This window comes from Spermophilus citellus (assembly GCF_964194105.1).
Source record: "Spermophilus citellus genome assembly, chromosome: 5".
NCBI lineage: Eukaryota > Metazoa > Chordata > Mammalia > Rodentia > Sciuridae > Spermophilus > Spermophilus citellus.
This window is the reverse complement of record NC_138186.1, coordinates 80817982-80839121: the sequence shown is the minus strand read 5'-3', so window position 1 is coordinate 80839121 and position 21140 is coordinate 80817982. Positions and strand designations below refer to the sequence as shown.

General features: G+C 33.3%; 1 protein-coding gene across 3 annotated transcripts in view; it reads left to right on the top strand.

Moving 5' to 3' along the window:
* The window catches only part of LMBRD1 (LMBR1 domain containing 1), a 102907-nt gene extending 83121 nt beyond the window's left edge, over positions 1-19786 (top strand). The window contains exons 15-17 of one of the 3 annotated variants that reach the window (XM_081293834.1): positions 13947-14038; positions 14211-14342; positions 19097-19786. In XM_081293834.1, the coding sequence (XP_081149960.1) occupies positions 13947-14038; positions 14211-14324 (206 nt within the window). In that variant the 3' untranslated portion in view covers positions 14325-14342; positions 19097-19786. Of the gene's footprint in view, positions 1-13946; positions 14039-14210; positions 14701-19096 lie in introns of those variants that run through there. The other 2 variants (XM_081293832.1, XM_081293833.1) reach the window with 2 other exon arrangements.
* Positions 19787-21140: the final 1354 nt, after the last annotated feature.

Sequence of the window (21140 nt, the reverse complement as noted above, 5' to 3'; positions counted from 1 at the left end):
TTTTTCTTATTTCTGTAAATTTAAGTTTGTATCTCCAGTGATTTAACGTGATGTATTTTGTCCCACAAAATGACAGGATTTATTTTGATTGTAAAAATTAGTATAATGCTATTTGCTGATTCCCTAAGCAATTTAGATGAAAAGTAAAACTTACGAAAGTAAGCTAATCTTTCATGTTTACTTTTAATTTTGAATTTGCTACAAAATAATTCATTCCTTATATCTTTCTATCATTTCTGGTATATATTTTTAGTATCAAATAAATTTTGACTTAATTATAGACATAACCAATCATGTAAAGTGAGTCATTGACTAAGTTTACATGATATATTTCTTTTGAGACTGAATGGAAAAGGGCAATTTAAATCCACAAAAAACATATTTAAAACTCTTCATAAATTAAAATCTTCTCTAAAGGCACATAGTACTTTAAAACGTATTGAAGATTTTTTTTCATTTAGTTTTAAATAATTTACCAATTAAAATGGAAAGTTGGTGTTCTGTATTTGATGATGTAACCCAGCTTCCTTAAACAATTTAGGATTTTTCTATGAATTTCCTTTCTATTTTTTAATAATAGAACTATTTTTTTTAAATTTACATATGACAGCAGAATGCATTACAATTGTTATTATACATATAGAGCAAAATTTTTCATATCTCTAGTTGTATACAAAGTATATTCACACCAATTCATGTCTTTATACATGTACTTTGGATAATAATGTTCATCACATTCCACCATCATTTATAACCCCATGGCCCCCCTTCCCTTCCAACAACTTTGCCCTATCTAGAGTTCGTCTTTTCATCCCATGCTCCCTATCCCTATCCCATTATGAATCAACCTCCTTATATCAAAGAAAACATTGGACATTTGGTTTTTTGGGGTTGGCTAACTTCACTTAGGATTATCTTCTCTAACTCCATCCATTTGCCTGCAGATGACATGATTTTATTCTCTTTTATTGCTGAGTAATATTCCATTGTGTATATATGCTACATATTTTTGATCCATTCATCTATTAAAGGGCATCTAGGTTGGCTCCACAGTTTAGCTATTGTGAATTGTGCTATTATAAACATTGATGTGCCTATATCTTTGTAGTATGCTGTTTTTAAGTCCTTTGGGTATAGACCTAGGAGAAGGATAGCTGAGTCAAATGGTGGTTCCATTCCTACTTTTCCAAGAAATCTCCATACTGCGTTCCATATTGTCTGTACCAATTTTCAGTCCCACCAGCAGTGTATGAGTGTACCTTTTTTCCCCACATCCTCACCAACACTTATTGTTGTTTGTATGCATAATAGCTGCCATTCTCACTGGAGTGAGATGAGATCTTACAGTGATTTTGATTTGCATTTCTCTAATTGCTTATATTAGACAAAGGTGCCAAAAACATGTATTGGAGAAAAGATAGCCTCTTCAACAAATGATGCTGGGAACTGGAAATCCATATGCAACAAAATGAAATTAAACCCCTATCTCTCACCATGCACAAAACCAAACTCAAAATGGATCAGGACTTAGGAATAAAACCAAAGACCCTGTGTCTAATAGAAGAAAAAGTAGGCCCTAATCTCTATCATGTGGGATTACGCCCCAACTTCCTTAGTAAGATAAGACTCCTGTGGCACAAGAATTAAAATCAAGAATCAATAAATGAGATGGACTCAAACTAAAAAGTTTCTTCTCAGCAAAAGAAACAATCTGTGAGGTGAATAGAGAGCTTACATTTTGGGAGCAAATTTTTACCCCTCACATATCAGATAAAGCACTAATCTCTAGGGTATATAAAGAACTCAAAAAGCTAAACACCAAAAAATAAATAAATAAATAAATAAACCAATCAATAAATGGTCCAAGGACCTGAAGAGACACTTCTCAGAATATGATGTACAATCAATCAACAAATACATGAAATAATAGAGCTATTTTTAACATTTTCTTATGTGAAGATTTTGCTTTGAAAGCTATGAACTTAAGCAAGCAGATTTTCTAATCAGAATAGTTTCATAAATTGTATCAGGAAGTTAGCCTTCTTACTGGTTATTTTCCAAATATACTTGGTCAGCTCCAGCATATTGTCCATCACAGAGTATCATGTTTAATTTCAACAATTTATAATAAAATCTAAGCCATTCCCAAGTGCCAATTAATAAATTTTGAAAGCTTTAACCCTCTGAAATGTGTGTAGCTGGTGACACCAACATAGTGTCACTACACTAAGCCATGCTGAATGTAGGCGTATTTCCCTGTCCTTATGTTCAGTAATATTTTTTTTAAATTGGTTTAGTTACTTGCTCTAGGAAATACTCCTGATTGAAACCACTAAAATAGCTCATTTAGCAAGATTAATTGCTCAGTAAGGCTTGCTTCAAGATTTTCCCTTTCACTGTACCTACTAATCCAAAACTATTTCATCATAAACTTTGTCTAGTTCTAGCTAGTGCCCCACCCTGCAAGATGTTAAGTGGTCCAGCCAACTCCATCCCCTAAAACCTTATAAATATTCTTCTCAGTATTTCTTCTTCATGTTCTCTCCCATTGCAATTCCTCTAATAAATTTAGCTTTGCTAGGTCAATGATGTTTATTAGTGATGTTTGGAGAATTGACAGTTGACATATAGAGGTTATTCATGCTTAGTAATTCAAAGGGGTGAAATCAAGAATTCATAATATTAAATTTGTGCTCTTATTTTCTGTCTTCTAGTTCATCTGTAGGGACAAGCATGTCCTGTCAACCCCTGAAACATAAAGTCCAATATTGAGCTCCTTTCCTTTTCTTTTCCACTTTCTTACCACCTTCCCTGGTCATGGGATAGTGAGGAGTGATCCTATTCCTTTTCTGTCTCCTAAACTATTTATTCGGATGGAAGTCTTGAAGTTATATATGTATATTCTCTCTTCCAATAGCTAACCAGTTTCCAAGCCCTACCAAGATTAGAAAAGAAATAGCAAAATCAAAAGATACAACTGTGTATTTACCCATTAATGATACTACTTTAAATAACAATAAATAAAATGTATTGGTACAACTTTATATGTTTTAATAGAAAAGTAAACATCAATGGTAAGTGGAAGAATATATATATATATAATCTCATTTTTTGATGCTTTTGTGCATAAATGAAGACTAAAATTCTGGTTTTGCCTAAGGCAGGCAAGAAGTAGATATTTACTCTGTTCTTTAAAATAAATACTTTATATTCTCTAATTGAAAAAAAGCACAATTAAACATCTTTAAAGGCAAAATCAGTGAGAGATAATATAGTGATATGCATTTGCCAAGTAAATATTGATTTTAGGAAGATGTTTGTTCTTTCCAGTTTGTTAAAAATGGGAGTGTGGAAGATAGTTACTTTTCAAAGATTAGTTCATTCTTTATACCATCTTTTCTCTGAACATGGAATATTTTTTTCTCCTTGAACTTTTGTGGTCCTTTGAAATTTTATTTTGAAGTTTGTATCTAAGCCATACTGTTTACATTTACATTGTCACTTATAATGGATTCAGGTGATTTTTTTTTTAACCTCCCTCCCCAAACTTTGGCCTGGAAGAAAAGAAAAATATGTTTTATGCATTTTACTTATGTTTAAAACCAATGTTACTAAAAGAGTTACTATAGTAGATGATGCTTGGCATTTGATATTTACAGTTACAGATAAAATGATCATTTTAACAAAGACTAGTTTTAATAGGCTGAGAATGAAGCTGGTTGAGAGATTTCTCTAGAAACTAAGCCTTCAGTGATTCAGTAGAAAAATGACGCTAGTGCTTTGGGATGATTGTGTTTGGGATGTGGTGCTCTGCCCAGTGGTGGTTCATAAATACAATTTGAAATGAAAGCAATGGAAGACTATTACTGTCTTTATTCAAAAGGCAGGTTTGAATGTGAACTATCGACTTAACACTTCCTAGTCCATATTAAGTGAAGCTTTCTGAAATTTTATAATTAACAAGATGACTTTCTTTAGGAGAATAAAAGTCACTAAGTCCCTCAGCATCAAGAACATGGGATAGTGACCTTTCAAAAAGCTATATTTGGATTGTGTGTGGTGGCTCATTCCTATAATCTGAGTAGCTCAGGAAGCTGAGATAGGAGGATCAGCCTCAGCAACATAGGGAGGCTGTAAGGAACTTGGCAAAACCCTATTTCTAAATAAAAATATAAAAATGGGCTGGGGATGTAGCTCAGTGCTTACACGCCCCTAGGTTCAATCCTTGTTACAAAACAAAACAAAACAAAAAATCTATATTTGTCCTTTTGTTTTATAGTCAACAAATTTGGGGATGCAAGTCAGAAAGTTGGGATGATCTATAACATGAAGACAAGTTAACTCTAGTAATAGAGATAATTTTAATAACCTTATCTAGAAAACAATTCTGTATGAGGGATAAAACATATTAATTGCTATATTGTAATCCAAGCATCTTTGGAAGTTACTGACATTATCTTCAATACCATTGAGAGTCACAGTCCAGTTAGTTTCTAAATTATAACAAATTTATATATGTTTTAATTTCAAGTGCCTTACATGATCTTTTAATTCTGTTTATTCTAGCATTCCTGTGCTTTTCATTTAACATATGATTGTTGATGACTGCTATGTGCCAGGTACAATTTTAAGTGACAGAGATACAAAGTAGTGAATGAAACAATCAAGGATTCTTGTCCCCACAAATCTTACTTAGAAGGAGACAGACAAATATGTATATCAGGTGATATGTACTATGGAGAAAAATAAAGGGCCAAAGGAAGGGTAGGTAGTGCTCAGAAGGAGGAATGGTTCACATTTTTCAATATAGTAGGAAGGAAATTGTTTCTGAGAAGATGGCATTTGAGCAAAAATATTTTAAGGAAGTAAGGAGCAAACTAAGATATCTGGGAAAGAGCATTCCAGTAGAGATAATAGTAAGTTTGGTGTGGGATTAAGCTGAGAAGGTAGAGGAATAGCAAGCAGTTAATCTTAAGGACTTCAACTTTTATTTTCAGAGGAAAGTATTTGGAAGATTGTGAGCAGAACCAGGGATATGATGTACATATGTTCTTAAGAGATCGCTCAGACTGTGTTTCATATAGTCCAAAGCTTGGCAAACTTTTTCTGTAATGGTCCACATAGTAATATTTTAGGTTTTGTGGAACATAGTTTACTACAACCATTTGTCTCTGCCTTTGCACATGAATGCTGCCATAAACAGTATATAATGGATGGCTGTGGCTGTGTTCCAATAAAACATAAAATAAGTGGCAGTCCTGACTTTTCCTGTATGCCATATTTTGCCAACCTGTGATACAGACCATAATGAACCAAGAACAAAAGCAGGTTGACAGGAAGTTTTTGCAGTAATCCAAAGCAGAGCTTATGGTAGTGGCCATAGCAACAAATGGTCAGAATCTGGAAATATTTTAAGGATAGAACCAATAGGATTTGCAGGTGAGTATATGAGTAGATATGAGAAAGTGGTTAGAGGCAATGCCTATGGTTTTGAGTTCTAATTAGAAAATACTTGCCTAATGTTTCACCTTCTATAAGGTTTGATTATATCTAGAATAATTATCTTTAAAACATGTTTGCACCTATTAAGAGTATGCATTTCTTTCTTTTCTTTTTTTCCTTTGAGCCTATGTGACTTTGTTTAGTTCTTGGTATTTCTTCATAAATAAAGAAGAAAAAGGATAACTAAATAACTTCTCAGAGCTACCTGGTCATTGCTAACCCATTAGATTTTCCTGATGGCTGAAAGCATGTGTGTAGTTGGAATGTGTTATATAGGTTAATGTGTATAGGTCAAGGAAGAAAGCAAAAGAAAGATATTAGCCAGTTATCCTGCTCTGAGTAGTTCCAAATGAGACTGAGCCATTATGTGAAATTAATACCCCAAGCTTTGCCTTATTTTGGTACTATATCCATAAGAATGTTTAAAGTGAATAGTTCTTAGAGAAGACAATACAAACTATTAGATAAGGACTTTGGATTATACTGAGAAATTCCACTACCCGCATTCTTATACTACCATCATTCTTCAAAGTACATTTAATCTTTATTCACTCCTACTCACACCTAGTTATTTTACTAAAGGATGCAGAGCCAGTTGTCATAATGACCTTCTCTTCTTACCTTCATTGCATCTCACTTAAATTACGTTTTCAGTATTATTACACTCTGATTTGCACTACATACTGATATTGGCTTAATTGTTCTGGAAAACTAGTTATCAAACTTTTGTATACATCTGAATCACTTGTAAGGCTTTTTAGACACAGATTGCAAAGTTTTTGATTTAGTGGTTCTGAACTAGAACCCTACCTCCTAATTTTCTCATGGTTCTAGTTTGAGGACCCATCATAGAAACCACTGTTCCAAAGTGTTCTGATAATGTCATTTCATCAATAATAAACATAAGACCTTCCCCGTCTCCTTATCTGATAAATTCTCTGGGTTTTAAGGATTGTCACTATTTACCCTGTCATACAAGTTTCTAGCTTTTTAGAATATACTTTCTGGACATGGACATCTTTACCATCATTGCTTTTCAATTACATTCTTAGAATGTCACAACTGTTCTTTACTCTATCCTTCCCATTTTCATTAGTCAGAGTCCCAATCATCTTATAAGGTTTATTTCAAAGGAGACCTTTATTAAATCTCCAAATGTGTGCATTCTTCTTTTTTCTTTGATTTCCTAAAACATTTATATTTTTTAAAACATCAACTTTCTCTTAATTGATACCTGTCCCAGTCTCTTATATGAATGTAAGTAAGCTCCTTGACAATGAAATACACACATTCAGCCATCTCTCTCTCTTGCTCTCTCTGTCGCTTTGTCTCGTTCAAACAACATTTGTAAACCATCCTTTTTCTTTTTTCTTTTTCCACTCTTTGAATAGTGTAATTAAAATAGCCTAAGACATTAATATGCCTAATATCTTCTAGCTTCTTTATGTTAGGTGAAATTCATTGTATAGACTTAAAGGCTTTCATCTTGGAACCTACTGACTTTCTGTCTTATTTGGTTCAATTGCTGTGATTCTATTTTACAAATTTTAATTACAAACTTATAATGCTATAATTTCTGATCATTAAACTTTTGATGTATTGTAAACAATCTCTTCTTGATTTTTCTCTTCTATGTCCCTAGTTTTGCTATAGTAAAAAAAAAGTGTGTGTGTGAAATTCATATTTGAAAATTATTTTGTGTATCTGAAAAGTATTTTTGTGTCACGCTTGATGGGTAGTTTGGGCTTAGAATTCTACATGAGAAATAATTTTTCTCTTATATCTTAAGGGCAAGGCATCATCTTTGTCTTTGATTTTAACTGAGGAGATAGCTAATACCAGTCATTTTTTTTTAAGCTAACATCATGGTTTCTATTTCCTGCTTTCCTTTTTGGGAGTTCCTGTTCTTTATTTGCAGGGCACCTTCAGTTGATCATCTGTCTCATCTCATACTTCATGTATTCTGCCTACCACTTTGTTCTAAATTCTTAAATATGTATTCATCTTTATGAACTATATTTTGAATTTTTATTTCATGTAATGCATTCTTACCGATACTTTATTCTTCTGATTGTTCTTTTCCAGTCATCCTTAGTCTTAATGGATGTAACATCATCTTCAGTATCTGAAGACACTAAACATTTTCCTAAATGGTTTTCTTTAAATAAAATTACAGTTCTGTTTATCTTGGAACAATTCTGTTTATCCTGTTCTTTTCCCCTCATGCTGATAGATTTCTATATATCTGACGATCTATTCATATTCATGTCAATTCATATTATGTATCAGAAACTATGATTTCTCATTGCTGGGAACTCTGTGGATATGGTTGAGACTTCTTGATCTTCAAATTATATTTTAAAATAAATGGGAGGAAAATCATCTGTTTTACTGGAGACCTTAAATGTGGCTTTTCATCTTCCAAATTATTGTTGAAGCCTCTCATCAGCTGATGGTCCAACTTCTATTCTCTTCACAGTTAAAGGATTGCTTCTGGCTTTATTCCTGTACTGTAACTTTAATAAGGTCTTGGGAAGGATAAGAAACAAATGACTGTCATTTTAAACCAGAAAGCTTTGTTTTCAACAGATTAAAATAGATCTTCATAGTTATGTACTTTATATTTACATATAATCTTTCATTTGACACATAATACATTTGGATGGATAACCTCATTTGATTGAAATCTAGTAAACCCGTAAAATGGGTAGTACAATATTAGAGTAATGAGATGGAGAACTAAGGATTACAAACTACCCTATCTTTCACTCTAACATCTATATTTAGCTTCATATAACCCAAGAGGAGACTAATATATTCGTCAGATGACTGTTTATCAATTTACTATAGTAAATGTTAAGTATTAAAGAAACTAAAGGCTCAGGATTAGTGAATTCCGACCAGGGAAAAAGAGTCTACATGGAAAACCAAATTTATAGTCATACAGTTTAGGTAAGCATGAAGGCACAAAGAAGGCCTCATTGATCTTATTGGCTGGGATCATCTAGCTGAGATAGCCTGATATATTATGTCCATTTTCAGGCAAGGTTGCTATGTAGACCAGAAAATTGAGTATTGATCATGACATCATTTTTCCTGGATTTTGCTAGAGATTGAGAAAGTTTCCTAATGTGGAGGTTCTTTTTCTAGGTGACATTTTGATTGTCCTGATAAAGTTCAACTAAGACAATATAATGAAGTTAATTAGTTATAAACTTTCTAAATTCTTCAGAGTCCATACTAGAGCCAGCTTAACTAATTTTGTGAAGCTTCTCAGCTACTTACAGATTATTGCTTAGGACTGCTAGCTCAGAAAACATCACTTTTCCTTTTTTTTAATCAAATATAGATCTCTAAATTTAATTCTCAAAAGGTCGATCTAGCCAATCACCACATAATATAAGCAGACATTAACTTTATGTCACTTATAAAGAAATTGATACTCAGAAGTTAAATGGCTCATCCCAGAATCTCACAGTATATTAGTGGTTGGTTCAAGAACTAAATTTCAATTTTCTGTCTCTAATTTTTTCAAGTATACCCCTTAAAATGCTTTTGTTTTATGAGAAAGATAAAGTAATAAAAAACAATTACCAATTGCTTGGAGAGGATAATGAAACTGAAGGATCCTCAGTGAGCCCAGCCTGGGTGACAAAGCAATATTCTGTCTCAAAAAAAAAAAAAAAAATACTGTAAAACTTATTCATTCGTTACTGCAAAATATATAACAAATCCTATCTTTTTTGGGAGGAGGTGCCAGGGATTGAACTCAGGGGCACAAAACCACAGAGCCATATCCCTAGCTCTATTTTGTATATTATTTAGAGACAGGGTCTCACTAAGTTGCTTATCACCTTGCTTTTGCTGAGGCTGGCTTATAGCTCTCGATCCTCCTGCCTCAGCTTCCCAAGCTGCTGGGATTACAGGTGTGCGCCACCATGCCCGGCTGACAAATTCTATCTTTATTAGCCCAATGCAGTTTGTTTTAAAGATATAATAAAAATATTTATTTTTCTTAGAATTTCTGTGATTATTGATGTTCATCAGTTCTTTTCCCCCTTTATGGAGCAATCCCAGTGAGATTTAACAAAACACTTATGTAGCTATGCAGTTTGCTAAATTTTTTCTCTGGTACTGGGGATCAAACCACTAAGCCATACCAACAATTTTGTTAATTTTAAGCTAAATATATAACTTTAGCTTTTATTATATATTTTCATTTTTTCTGTCTTCCCACTTATTTGGTTGCATATTGCTACTCTCTCAAATGTTTTATGTGTATGTATTTCATATGCTATAAATTTATTTGACTATAAAACTGATAAACTGGGACTTTACGTCTTAAAAATCTTTTCAGATTCAACCTTTTCCATCCCTACAGCTAATTTTTTCACTTGAATTGTCTTCTTAGTGAACCTCTCTCTACTGTGAGTTCCCTCCTCCAATCTGTATTTCATGTTATATCCCCTCTTAACACCACTTGATGAGTAACTCCTAATCATATCAAAATAAAGTCCAAAGTTTCTTGTCCTGTGTATAGTTAATATTTATATGCCCCTTATACTTCAATAGTAGTAAGACCCTAATCAGAAACCAAAGTTATTATAGTCATGGGCAACCATGCGACATGAGTTTTCTTAAATGTTTTCTATTTCTAATCACATAAGGATTTAATTAGTAAGTACAATAATTATTTATAAATGATTTCTAGTGAAGGTTTAACTTAATTGTGACTTAAATCAACAGTAATTTTTTTAAATACATTTAAAGGAAAAGGTGCTATTTATTATAATCAACGGCTATAGTTACCTTAGTAGCAGTCAACACACATTTTTAAAAAAGGACATAGTAAGTACTCTAAGAGGAAACAGGAATTATATATATATATATATATATATATATATATATATATATATATATATATATATATATAAAATCAGGAAAAGTTTCTAATTATATGCCAAACAGTGGTTTCATTACATTTTTCTATTATTTCTGTGATGATAGAAGAGAAGAGATGGAAGAAGGGTAGAAGTAACAAGAGTTAAACATTTTTTATTGTATTCATATGCTTCACCTGACTTTCTTGATTTTATAAATTTTGATTTTTTTCTTTTTGTGTGGCCACTGTCATCAGAAAGAAAAATATTGCATTTTAGATTTTATTGTCAACATTTAGTTGTCAGTTTAATTGGAACTTCTATGTTTTTTTTTGAACTACAACAGTCAGAAGTCCTTTGAACACCTCTGATTTTAAAACACAATCCCTAACTGGAACATTCACCAACTTGAAAATTTCCTTTGAGGTAAAACCAAGTTCAGAATGTTTTTTCTAACTTTATCAGATAATGTCAAATGAAATTCATAAATCTAGATATTTGTGATTCAGGTGAGCAGCAACAAGTTGACAGATTGTAGAGAAGAAGCTCCCCTCCATTTACTCAGTGTGGAATCATCCCTTAAATTTGAAATGTGTGCATGGAACTTATAATTCTGTGGGTGTATACCATTTACTATAAATAGAACTCAATATAATAGACGTATAAAGATAACTATAAAAGCTGCTACATATTCTTATGTATGTACTTTTAGTCATGTTGTATTTCAACAAAAAAGACTACTAACAATGTTGGAAAGCTGTGTCAAAGATCAATCACAACCTTTAAAAATAGTGAGCATGTAAATAATATGATAGGAAAAATATTTAAGGTATGATTTTGATGGTAATCCAAAGAATCTGAGTATATGCCAATTTAAAATGTCACTGGATGAATTATTAGACGACTAAAGAATAAAAATTTTACTTGCTTCTGCCAGCTCAATCTCTGACTTAAAATTCCTGTTGTAGTCAAATTCTTATTCTCAGAACATCTTTAAGTATAAAAATATGTAATAGAATTTTTATATTTTTTTATTAGTTGCTCAAGACAGTACAGTGATCTTGACATATCATACATTTGACTCAAATAGGGTATGATTTAAGTTTGGAGTATTATCAGTATTGAGAAGACTGACTTTTTACAACCAAGCTTATACTTGTTCAGTTGAGCTGATATTAAATGGCACTTTGCACAGGGTTTTTGATAATAACTTATTTGGTCTTTACACAAAAATGATGAGATTCTCATCTTACAAGTACACAGGCACCACACTTCTGATTTGCCTATTCACATGGCAAAGAGACCAAGTGGTAGCCACCTCCAGTGGGTTGGAGCATAGAGCCATGGCTTTTCTTTCATCATGCGGGACATTTCATTTATACTTCCATTTTTAAGATATGAAATTCAAGTGTCTTGTTTTAATAGCCTTGGAATCATATCAGTTTTTAATGAATAGAAAGTATACTATTTAACAATATACATTTTATTTTATTTTTTATTTTTATTTTTTGGCGGGTACCAGGAATTGAACCTCAGAGGCACTCAACCACTGAGACACATCTCCAGCCCTGTTATGTATTTTATTTAGAAACAGGGTCTCACTGAGTTGCTTAGCACCTTGTCCTTGTTGAAGCTGGCTTTGAACTCTCAATCCTCCTGTTTCAGCCTCCCGAGCTGCTGGGATTACAGGAATATGCCACCACGCCCGGCAACAATATATAGTTTAAATAAGATATTCCCTCTCTTAAATTTAATTTTGCTTCACCAGTCATGTTGAATATGAATGAACAGGTATGCTCTGATGGGTTCTTGAGAATACTCAGGCTTATTGAATAGGAAAAACGGCAAATTAAATATATTACTATGGAGTAAATTCTGTAATTGAAGTGAGAATAAAATGTGGTAGGAGCAGAGAGTAAGTGACAATAGGATTCTTATCTAGGAGTCTCCTCTGGTATACTGAACTCCCAGCACCTGGTGTAAAACTGTAATCTTGCCTCCTTATTACAGGAAGGCAGGTAAACATTTGTTCAGCCACTACTGCTTGAAGGCTTTTTGGGTTTCTTAGAGAACTGTGAATATTCCTTCTAGGCTCTTCTGTTGATAGAGTAAAAGGGATATGGAAGTAGCCCTTTAGGGATCAATAGAGAGGAATTAGATTGGTCACTGTGGAAGGAACAGGTTGCTTCTCTATTAAACTGCATGTTTTGCAAGAAAAAAGAGACAGGTTTGTCCAGTTTCATATTGAGCAATTCAGAAGTAAATATTGGAGTACAATGTTGAAGTGGAAGGTATGTAAGATTCACAGGCTCAAAACTTTACATATCTATATGATAGTTCTTGTACTTTGGTAAAATATAACCTGATTTCTACTTTTCAAAAAATCGTGTATCAACCAAAAAATTTTTTTACAGTATATTAGATCCTTTATATAAAAGCTGGGCTGCAAAGTTCCCAGCTCAATTTTGTTTTATGAAAAAATAACACTCACTTATTGAAGCTGAGAAGACAGTTCATAAAAATAAAAGGTGTATTTCCTTAATCACCAGAAAGATGTTATATTGGTCTTCTAATTGAATGCAGGATGTTTTGCTATTGTCCATTTTGGATAAAAGTAATGCAGAAATCAAAATCTCTTTTGTAATTAATAGACTGAAAGAAGTTGCCTTGTAAGATGAAAATTTTCTTTTGTAAAGAATAAAGGCCACTTAAAATATATGAGGTTGTTTTCCTCTATTAGCTGTAGCAAATAAAATTTTTCACACAGTTATGCAATATTGTTCAAGCCTGGCCATTCTGAATAGCTGGGGTGAGCAAGTATTTCCTTAAACATCATTTACTAGATATATGTGAATATGTATACATGTATTTGTAACCTAATGGCAGTAATATATTTAGATAATACTAATAGAATCTGACACAAATATCAAAAAACCAGTCTACTACCTTATGAGTTACATTTTATTTGTAGAAGAAAAATATGATTTATTTTTAATTGTAGCTATAAATGATCTCTAAAGTTTAAACAGGAAGAATAGCAATGAATAATGATTTTTGTATTTTTTCAACAGCATTATTAAAAAGAAAAAGATTCAAAAGAACCTTCCCATGTTTGATCTGTTCTGAGAATTCATTTCTTAGAAAAGTGCAAGTTAATTCCAATTATATCTGATTCCTTTGCTCATTTTTTCCTGCTTTTCATTGGAAAAGTTTATCCTTCTTTTATTTTAGGATGTCTGACACTCTAGCTTAAAAGTATTTTTGTTTCAAATAAATTAGTCAAGATAATGTTTTTACACTTAAAATCCAGATTACAGTGGTGGCATTAATTTTTTTTAATATGTCATAATAGTTGGCAGTTTAACACTATATTAAGGTGGTTAAGAGTGGGCTTGGGAGAGAAACTTAGATTTCAGTTCTGTCTATCTCTAAACATTTACTGATTGTATGATCTTGGCCATTAGCTAATCACATTTTAGATATAGAATGAATCCATTTTAAGAAGAAACTATCTCACCGTAGTTCTTTTTTTTTTTTTTTTTTTTTTTTTTTGCTATTTTATAGATCAGTGTACCGTTACCCGGACATACCTATTTCTTCACAAATTCTGGTTCTTTAGTGCCGCATACTATTTTGGTAACTGGGCCTTTCTTGGGGTAAGTACAGATATCCCAGGCATGATTTTCCTTTATAAAGTTCAGTGTATAAACTCCTTGTTTGTATATCAGTAGTCCTTTTGTATCACAGTACTGCCATTGAATTTTAAATGCATTACTTTTAAGTGATTTTATGTTTGAAAAATAACACCCAGATTTTTTAAATTTACAGGTATTCTTGATTGGATTAATTGTATCCTGTTGTAAAGGGAAAAAATCAGTCATTGAAGGAGTAGATGAAGATTCAGACATAAGTGATGACGAGCCCTCTGTCTATTCTGTTTGACAGCCTTCTGTCTTAAAGGTTTTATAAAGCTGACTGAATATCTGTTATGCATTTTTAAAGTTTTAAAGTTATACATTAGGATAAACTAACTAGCTTTCATCAAAAATGGGAGCATGGCTGTTAAAAAGGACTATATTTTTTATGTTTCTGAAGTAACATTATTGTATCATAGATTAACACTTAAAATTGCTAAAATTAATACTGTGTAAATATGAAACTACCAGCTTTGTGAGGGAATGTTTGTGGAAAAAGAAATCTTTAATGTATAATAGTGTTAAATTGATTAAAAATCTTCCAGAATTAATATTCCCTTTTGCTGCTTTTTAAAAACAATAATAAATCACTGATATCTGTGCCTTAGAGTCTCCAGAATAGTGTATCTGTCTCTGATTGTCTAAAAATAATACTCGTAGTATAGCATAATAAACATTACTCCCATATGGAATTTGTTTTTAATTTTCTACTTAAAATCATTAGGGCCACTCAGGTAGATTTCATGAAAAAAATTCTAACTGCTTAAGACAATGGCATTCTAAGATGTTTGTTATATTATTCAAATATTAACCTTTAAGTATGTTACCACTTCTACAAGAGTATTTAAGACATTTATGCATATATATACAGACATATATGTAAACACAAATATGTATACATATATGGATCAATCAATTTATCCATCTATCTATCCCTATGGGTGGCATGTGTTTTACAGATGACCTTAGAATTTGTCTTTCAACATAAATGGAATTGACTAGAATAATTCTGAAAAAAGATCAATTTACTGATCTTGACATCATATTTAAAAACATGTTTTCATTTTAAGGATTTGAAGTTTGCACAAGAATATAGTGAAAGTTATATATACATATCAGTATTTTGAACACATTCTGAATAGTTAAAAATAACCACAAACGGTTATTCTAACTTACTAACACAAACAAATTACAATTCATAAAAAGTATACAATATGATCCTTGAAGTAAAATTTTAGTTTCTGAAAAAGATTTAAGAATTAACAATTATTCTTAAATCTGAATAATTGTTCAACTGAATTCTTCTGTCACTTAATTTTTGTACCACTTTTTTCTGTTTTCATTCTTTAATTCTCTTGACATACGTTTAAAGACTTCATGTTTGACTTCAGATTCTTTATCTAATCTTTAGTGTTATTCATCAGGATTTCATTCTCTTCTGTTCTCATTTTACATTTTCTCTGTGGATAATCTTACTGTACCCTTAGTTTCCATACATATTATTTTTTCTTACGTTCTGAAGTTTTACTTCACTGTCAACTAAAAATTACTGTTTCAATTGTATCATGTTGAAAATATAACTAAGCCTCTCTCAGTATTCTTTTTTTTTTTTTTTTTTTTGACAAATGGCCTAATTTTTCAAAATCAGGCCCACCTGATTGTCTAAATCAAACATCAGGCAGACTTTATGTCTCAGTATAACTGACTCATCAAACAGTAAGTCATATTGATTTCTACTTTATATCTGTCCTTCAGCTTATCTCCTTTCCACTTTTACTGCCACTCTGTTAAGGACTGAATAGTGAGTGTCTCTCCAGACTTCCTATGTTGAAGCCCTGAACTCCTATACCTTAGAGTATGACTATATTTGAAGATAGGTCTTTTAAAAAGATAATTAAGATAAAAAGAGCACTAAGGCAATATGACTGGTGTCCTTGTAAGAGACATCTGGAATGTATGTGCATAAAGAAGAGGCCATGTGAGGACACAATTTTGAAGGCAATGGTCTGCAAGCTAAAGAAAGAGATTTCAAGAGAATCTAACCCTGCCAGTACCCTATACTTGGACTTCCTGACTCCATATCTGTGGGGGATTGGGGGAAGCAGGAATTCTATTACATAAGCCACCCAAGTCTGTGACATTTCGTTATGGCAGACTAATGCACATAATGGTTCTTGAACTTCTTCAATGGGTTTTCTGCCAAGTCCTGACTCTTTTCAGTCTTTCCATGGCATTTAAAATACAAATCAGTTTCTTTCATTTCTTTGCTGTGAAAAGCTTTCAGTTATTTTAGAATAAAATCCATAGGCCCTTATGTGATGTTTAAGGCTTTCCTGACTTCATCTTTCTCTGCTATCCCCACACCATTTATGTGAGCCAGACTGACAAACTATCTACTTGGTTAGGATGCCTCACATCTGCACTCTGTGAACTATTCCTTCTATATGTAATGCCCTTTTTTTTTTTTTTTAACCTTCCAAGAAAATCCTTATTCTTCAAGTGTCAGTCTTAGCACTTTAGGTTCCCCCTTCCTTAAGTCCCTCAGGCTTGGTTCCTTGCTGAATCTAGTACTCAGTGGCACCCTTTGCAGTGTCATTGTAACTAATTGCCTTTATGTCTGCCTCCTCCTGACTGCAGATTTTGGAACACAACATCTGGTTTTGTAACTTTGTCCTGGTGCCTGCAGTAGCTCCTTGTACTTGGAACATATTCAGTTGACATGTAAATTTGCTAATTGGAAGTTTTAAGCCCATAAACTGTATTTTGATTAGAGTGGAAATGTATAGTCAGTCTGTTTTTGTTTTTTGTTTTTTGTACCAGAGATTGAACTCAAGGGCACTTGACCACGGAGCCACATCCCCAGTCCTATTTTATATTTTATTATTTAGAGACTTGAGGTTTATTTTGCTACCTAGAAGTTTAGAGTTTAGAGATTGTATCATGTGTGTCTTAAATAACCCATACACTCACACATCATTATTTCAAGGAATAATTTCTTTTTGTCAGACCAACATCTTAGCTTTTTATTTTGTTAGTTATATTTTTACAATGTGATTTTTCTTATTAGTTTCTCAAATTTTGTTGCATACATATTTAGAAGTCTACTTTGATTCTAACACTAAGGTGTTTTCCCCCCTCCTAGTGATATGGAATGCCTTTAACTTTATGATTTCATAAAACTAATTTAAGTGTTAGAATTACCACTAATGAACAACATATGTCCTTTGAAATTCTTCTGAAAATGCCTAAATTAGAGGTCTTCTAGCGTAATAACTTTCCAAAATACTAAGATCCTCATGTTCCATGCAAATCTCAAAGTGAGTATTTCAGTTGTGTAGAAGGTACTGGCAATATGAGGAACCTGGAACTGACTTCCAATTCAGAGCTACTATACCAGGATATGGTGAGGAGGGTGGGAAAATATGTTTGTGTGTGTGTGTGTGAAGAAAAGAAATTAGGAACTCCAGGAAAACAAAGCAAAGCAATACAAAAGATATAAGAAAAAAATGTTTTCAAAGTATACTACTGAGCAGTGATATGCTGTTTTAGAATCAATCCATAGAAAAACACAGTAGTAGACATTGATTATAGCACTGAATTTAAGTATCAGCTTTGATCACTGTTTATGAGTTTTGTCACTGTGAAAAAAATACCTGAGAAAATCAATTTAAAATGAGGAAAGATTTATTTTGGCTCCTGGTTTCAGAGGTTTCAGTCCATGGTCAGCTGGCTCCAGGTTTTGGGCAGAGCATCATGGCAGGGATTGTGTAGCAGAACAAAGCTGCTCACTTCATGGTGGCTAGGAAGGAGAGAGAGAGAGAGAGAGAGAGAGAGAGAGAGAGAGAGAGAGAGAAGGAGGAAGGGACTGGTGTCTTAACTGCCAAGGGCAGGCCCCCCCAGTGACCTAACTTCCTTCCATTAGACCCCACCTCCTAAAAGTTTCCAGCACTTTCCAATAGTGTCATTGGCTGGAGACCAACCTAGTATAGCATGTGAGCTTAACGGATATTTAAGATCCAAACCCTAACAATATAAAAAGATTGTTGATGAAGATTGGAAGGTTGAACAAGAAAGGTACAAAGAGACCTAAGGGGAAATGGGTGTTAATACCCGCATTATACAGTGAGTAAGGAGAAGAAAAATGAAAAGATACTATCTCTGTTAGAGGGAGTATTGAAGGGTGGCAGAATTTGCTGCCACAAAGTAGACATTTTGGCATAAATCTACTGTAGATAGACCGTGGAAATAGACAGGGAAGCATTCCCCCGTGAACAAACTCCTGGGGGTAACTGGTCCCCTGATTCCCAGGATTGGAATCCCCAGCAATTCCCTGCTGAGGCTATGAAGTTAACTATGCAGATGCACTCCCTGGTTTACATAATGACATCCTTTAAAGGAGAGAGGCTTTGTTGCATTAACCTGGACCTTATCTCAGTTGGCTAGCACTGAAATACTGGCTAAAGTGTAGTCATTGGTGGTGGGTAATATGTAACTTTGAGTTATTAAAGATGATGGCAGAGGGGTAGGCACCCCCTTTTGTCTGCCATCCTTCTGTCTGTCTGCACCTTCCCTGTGTGTCTGTGTCTGTCCTATGTGTGCCTCTTCTACAAGTCTCCCCATACAGGTGTTCCTTTACAAGCTACTTTAAAAACAGCAGGTGCAAGAACATCTAACCTTCCCCTTTTCGTCCTAAAAGCAGAAGATAAAACTATGCTAGAAGATATCCTTTCTATATCAAAAGTAAAGCACCATTCTTATCACTGGGACCACAATACCTTTATCAACAAATCTTGTGAAACTAACTTTTGTCTTCCTAGTAACTTTTCTACCATTAACTGTTCCTAGCCCAAGATTCTTTGTCTTGTTCCATTTCCATAATTTACTTCTCTTTATCTAATTCAGCATGTAAGCATTCAACTCTACTTCTTTGAGTCTTCATTTTCTCATGAGGGCTCTGTGTCATGTAAAACTTAAATTTTGCACGTATTTCTCCTATTAATCTGTTTTTTTTTGTTACAGAGCCCCAGCTGGACTCCTAAAATGGATCAAGAAAAGATTATTTCACTACAGTTCATTAAAGTTGTAAAAATAAACGTAACTGGTGGACCATCTGAAATGGTAGTTTAGCAATGTTGTTAAACATTGTTAAAATGAGGAATTTCATCAGAAGATAAAATAGTTTGCAATTATATGTAAATATATCTTTGAATCCTGGCAGACAAGACAAAAGGAAGACGATGGATGATGACATTTTTACACTTGATAAAGGAAAACACTGAGTTTGTGTGAAGATAATGTTTTGGGCACTGAAATTTAGTTGGAAGTTACATTTTGACTCCTTATGTAAAGAAAGTTAATGAGCAAATGTCTTTGTTAAAGTTTAACTAGAAATCATGTGCAAAGAGAATTTGGGATCTCCAGAGGAAATCTGGTTGGCTCTCAAGAACTCTCCAGATGGATTAGTTTTTATGTACATCATTCATTTATTCCAGTCAACTAATACCCAAGTTCCTGCAAATTCCAGGCACTAGATGATGACTACTGAATTTCTAGGATGGAAGAAAATAGCCCCTGTCAGAATGTGTAGGCAAGTGGCCCCATGGCAGTAACTGGACTTTTATCAATATCACCAAGATTTGTATGTCTGATGTGAATAAATATACATGAAACAAATTATCATATTTTGAGTTATAATAAAAATTTTTCTAGTGTTGGAATGCTGTCTTCTCCAAAGCACAACACATCCTCTCCTCGCACCGTATCAGAAGGTTTCTTAATTAGTTTGGAGTTAGAGTGATGCAAGATAGGTCCTTGGGAGGGACATTTCTGGCATTTTAGAGTGATGCTTCATAAATATCCACCATTATCAGAAGAATCAACTCCAAGTTTACCAAATTGCCCAAGTTCCTGATATTGAGTTGTTTCCCTGGACAGACCTAGAAGCATACCAGCAGCATTTAACTAAATCTCAACTGACACATTTCATTAGATTTGCACATATGGATTAAGCTACACCCTGTTGCTAGGAAGGTCTCTCTCTCCCTCCCTGCCCCCACACATTGCCTTAATGAATTTTGGAGGTTGCCTTATTTCCCTCATTAGCAAGTTGTCAGGAAGCAACCCCTAATCTTCAACTAGGATTGCACAGAGGATGTAAAAACTTTCTTCTTAGAATAAAGTCATTAAACAAATATTAAACCACAACTTAGGGATGACATTTTTCTGGAGACTTAAGCTAATATGATTCAGTGTTTTCTCTATGTAGTTCCCCCCTAGACTCTCATCTGCTTCAGCTAAGTAAAAGTGGGATTCTCACATGTGTAAAGCAATGTCTTCTATTACTCATAGAAGACATTTTGCAGCAGATGAGCAGTCTAGGAGGTACCCAGAGCTGCCTCTTTTTTGCACATCAAGTTGGGGTATCTAGGACTCAGACAAAATTTGTGGGCAAATGATTTTTTTTTTCCTTAAAGTTCTTCAATGACTATCCAAGTTGTATCTTTGATGTGCCAGACTCTGTTGTGTACTTTGTTCTAATATTTAATGAAAAGCAATCAAACTTTATTACATTCACTCTCCTCAGTGGTCTGGTCCCACTTTGTATTTATCTGAAGTCTTTTGAAAACCTGGAGAAAGAGAGAGAGAGAGAGAGTAAGTAAATATACAGAGATATGCATGCACACAATTTCTGTTGATATAAGGGAAGAATAGTCTAAAAGAGTAATTTAAGGAAAATTTATTTCAGATGTATCTATAGCTCAAATGCTAACAAAACTATAATCAAGTCTGAAAGCCTGTAATGGATTTAGTTGCACATTCATGTGAACCAATGTTTGAATATCTAGTATGCTATAAATTGGAGACATAGAAATGAAAAGCAAAACAATGCCTATTTTCAAGATGTTTCTAAAGGACAAGTAAATTCAGAAATAGAAAATCATAATGTAACAAATACTATAAAAGGTATTATATAGAATGTAATGAGGCTGAGAAGTGATACCTTCCTGAGCTTAAAGAAAACTCAGGCTCTTAAGACAAGCAAATGCTAAGCCACTTACAGGCA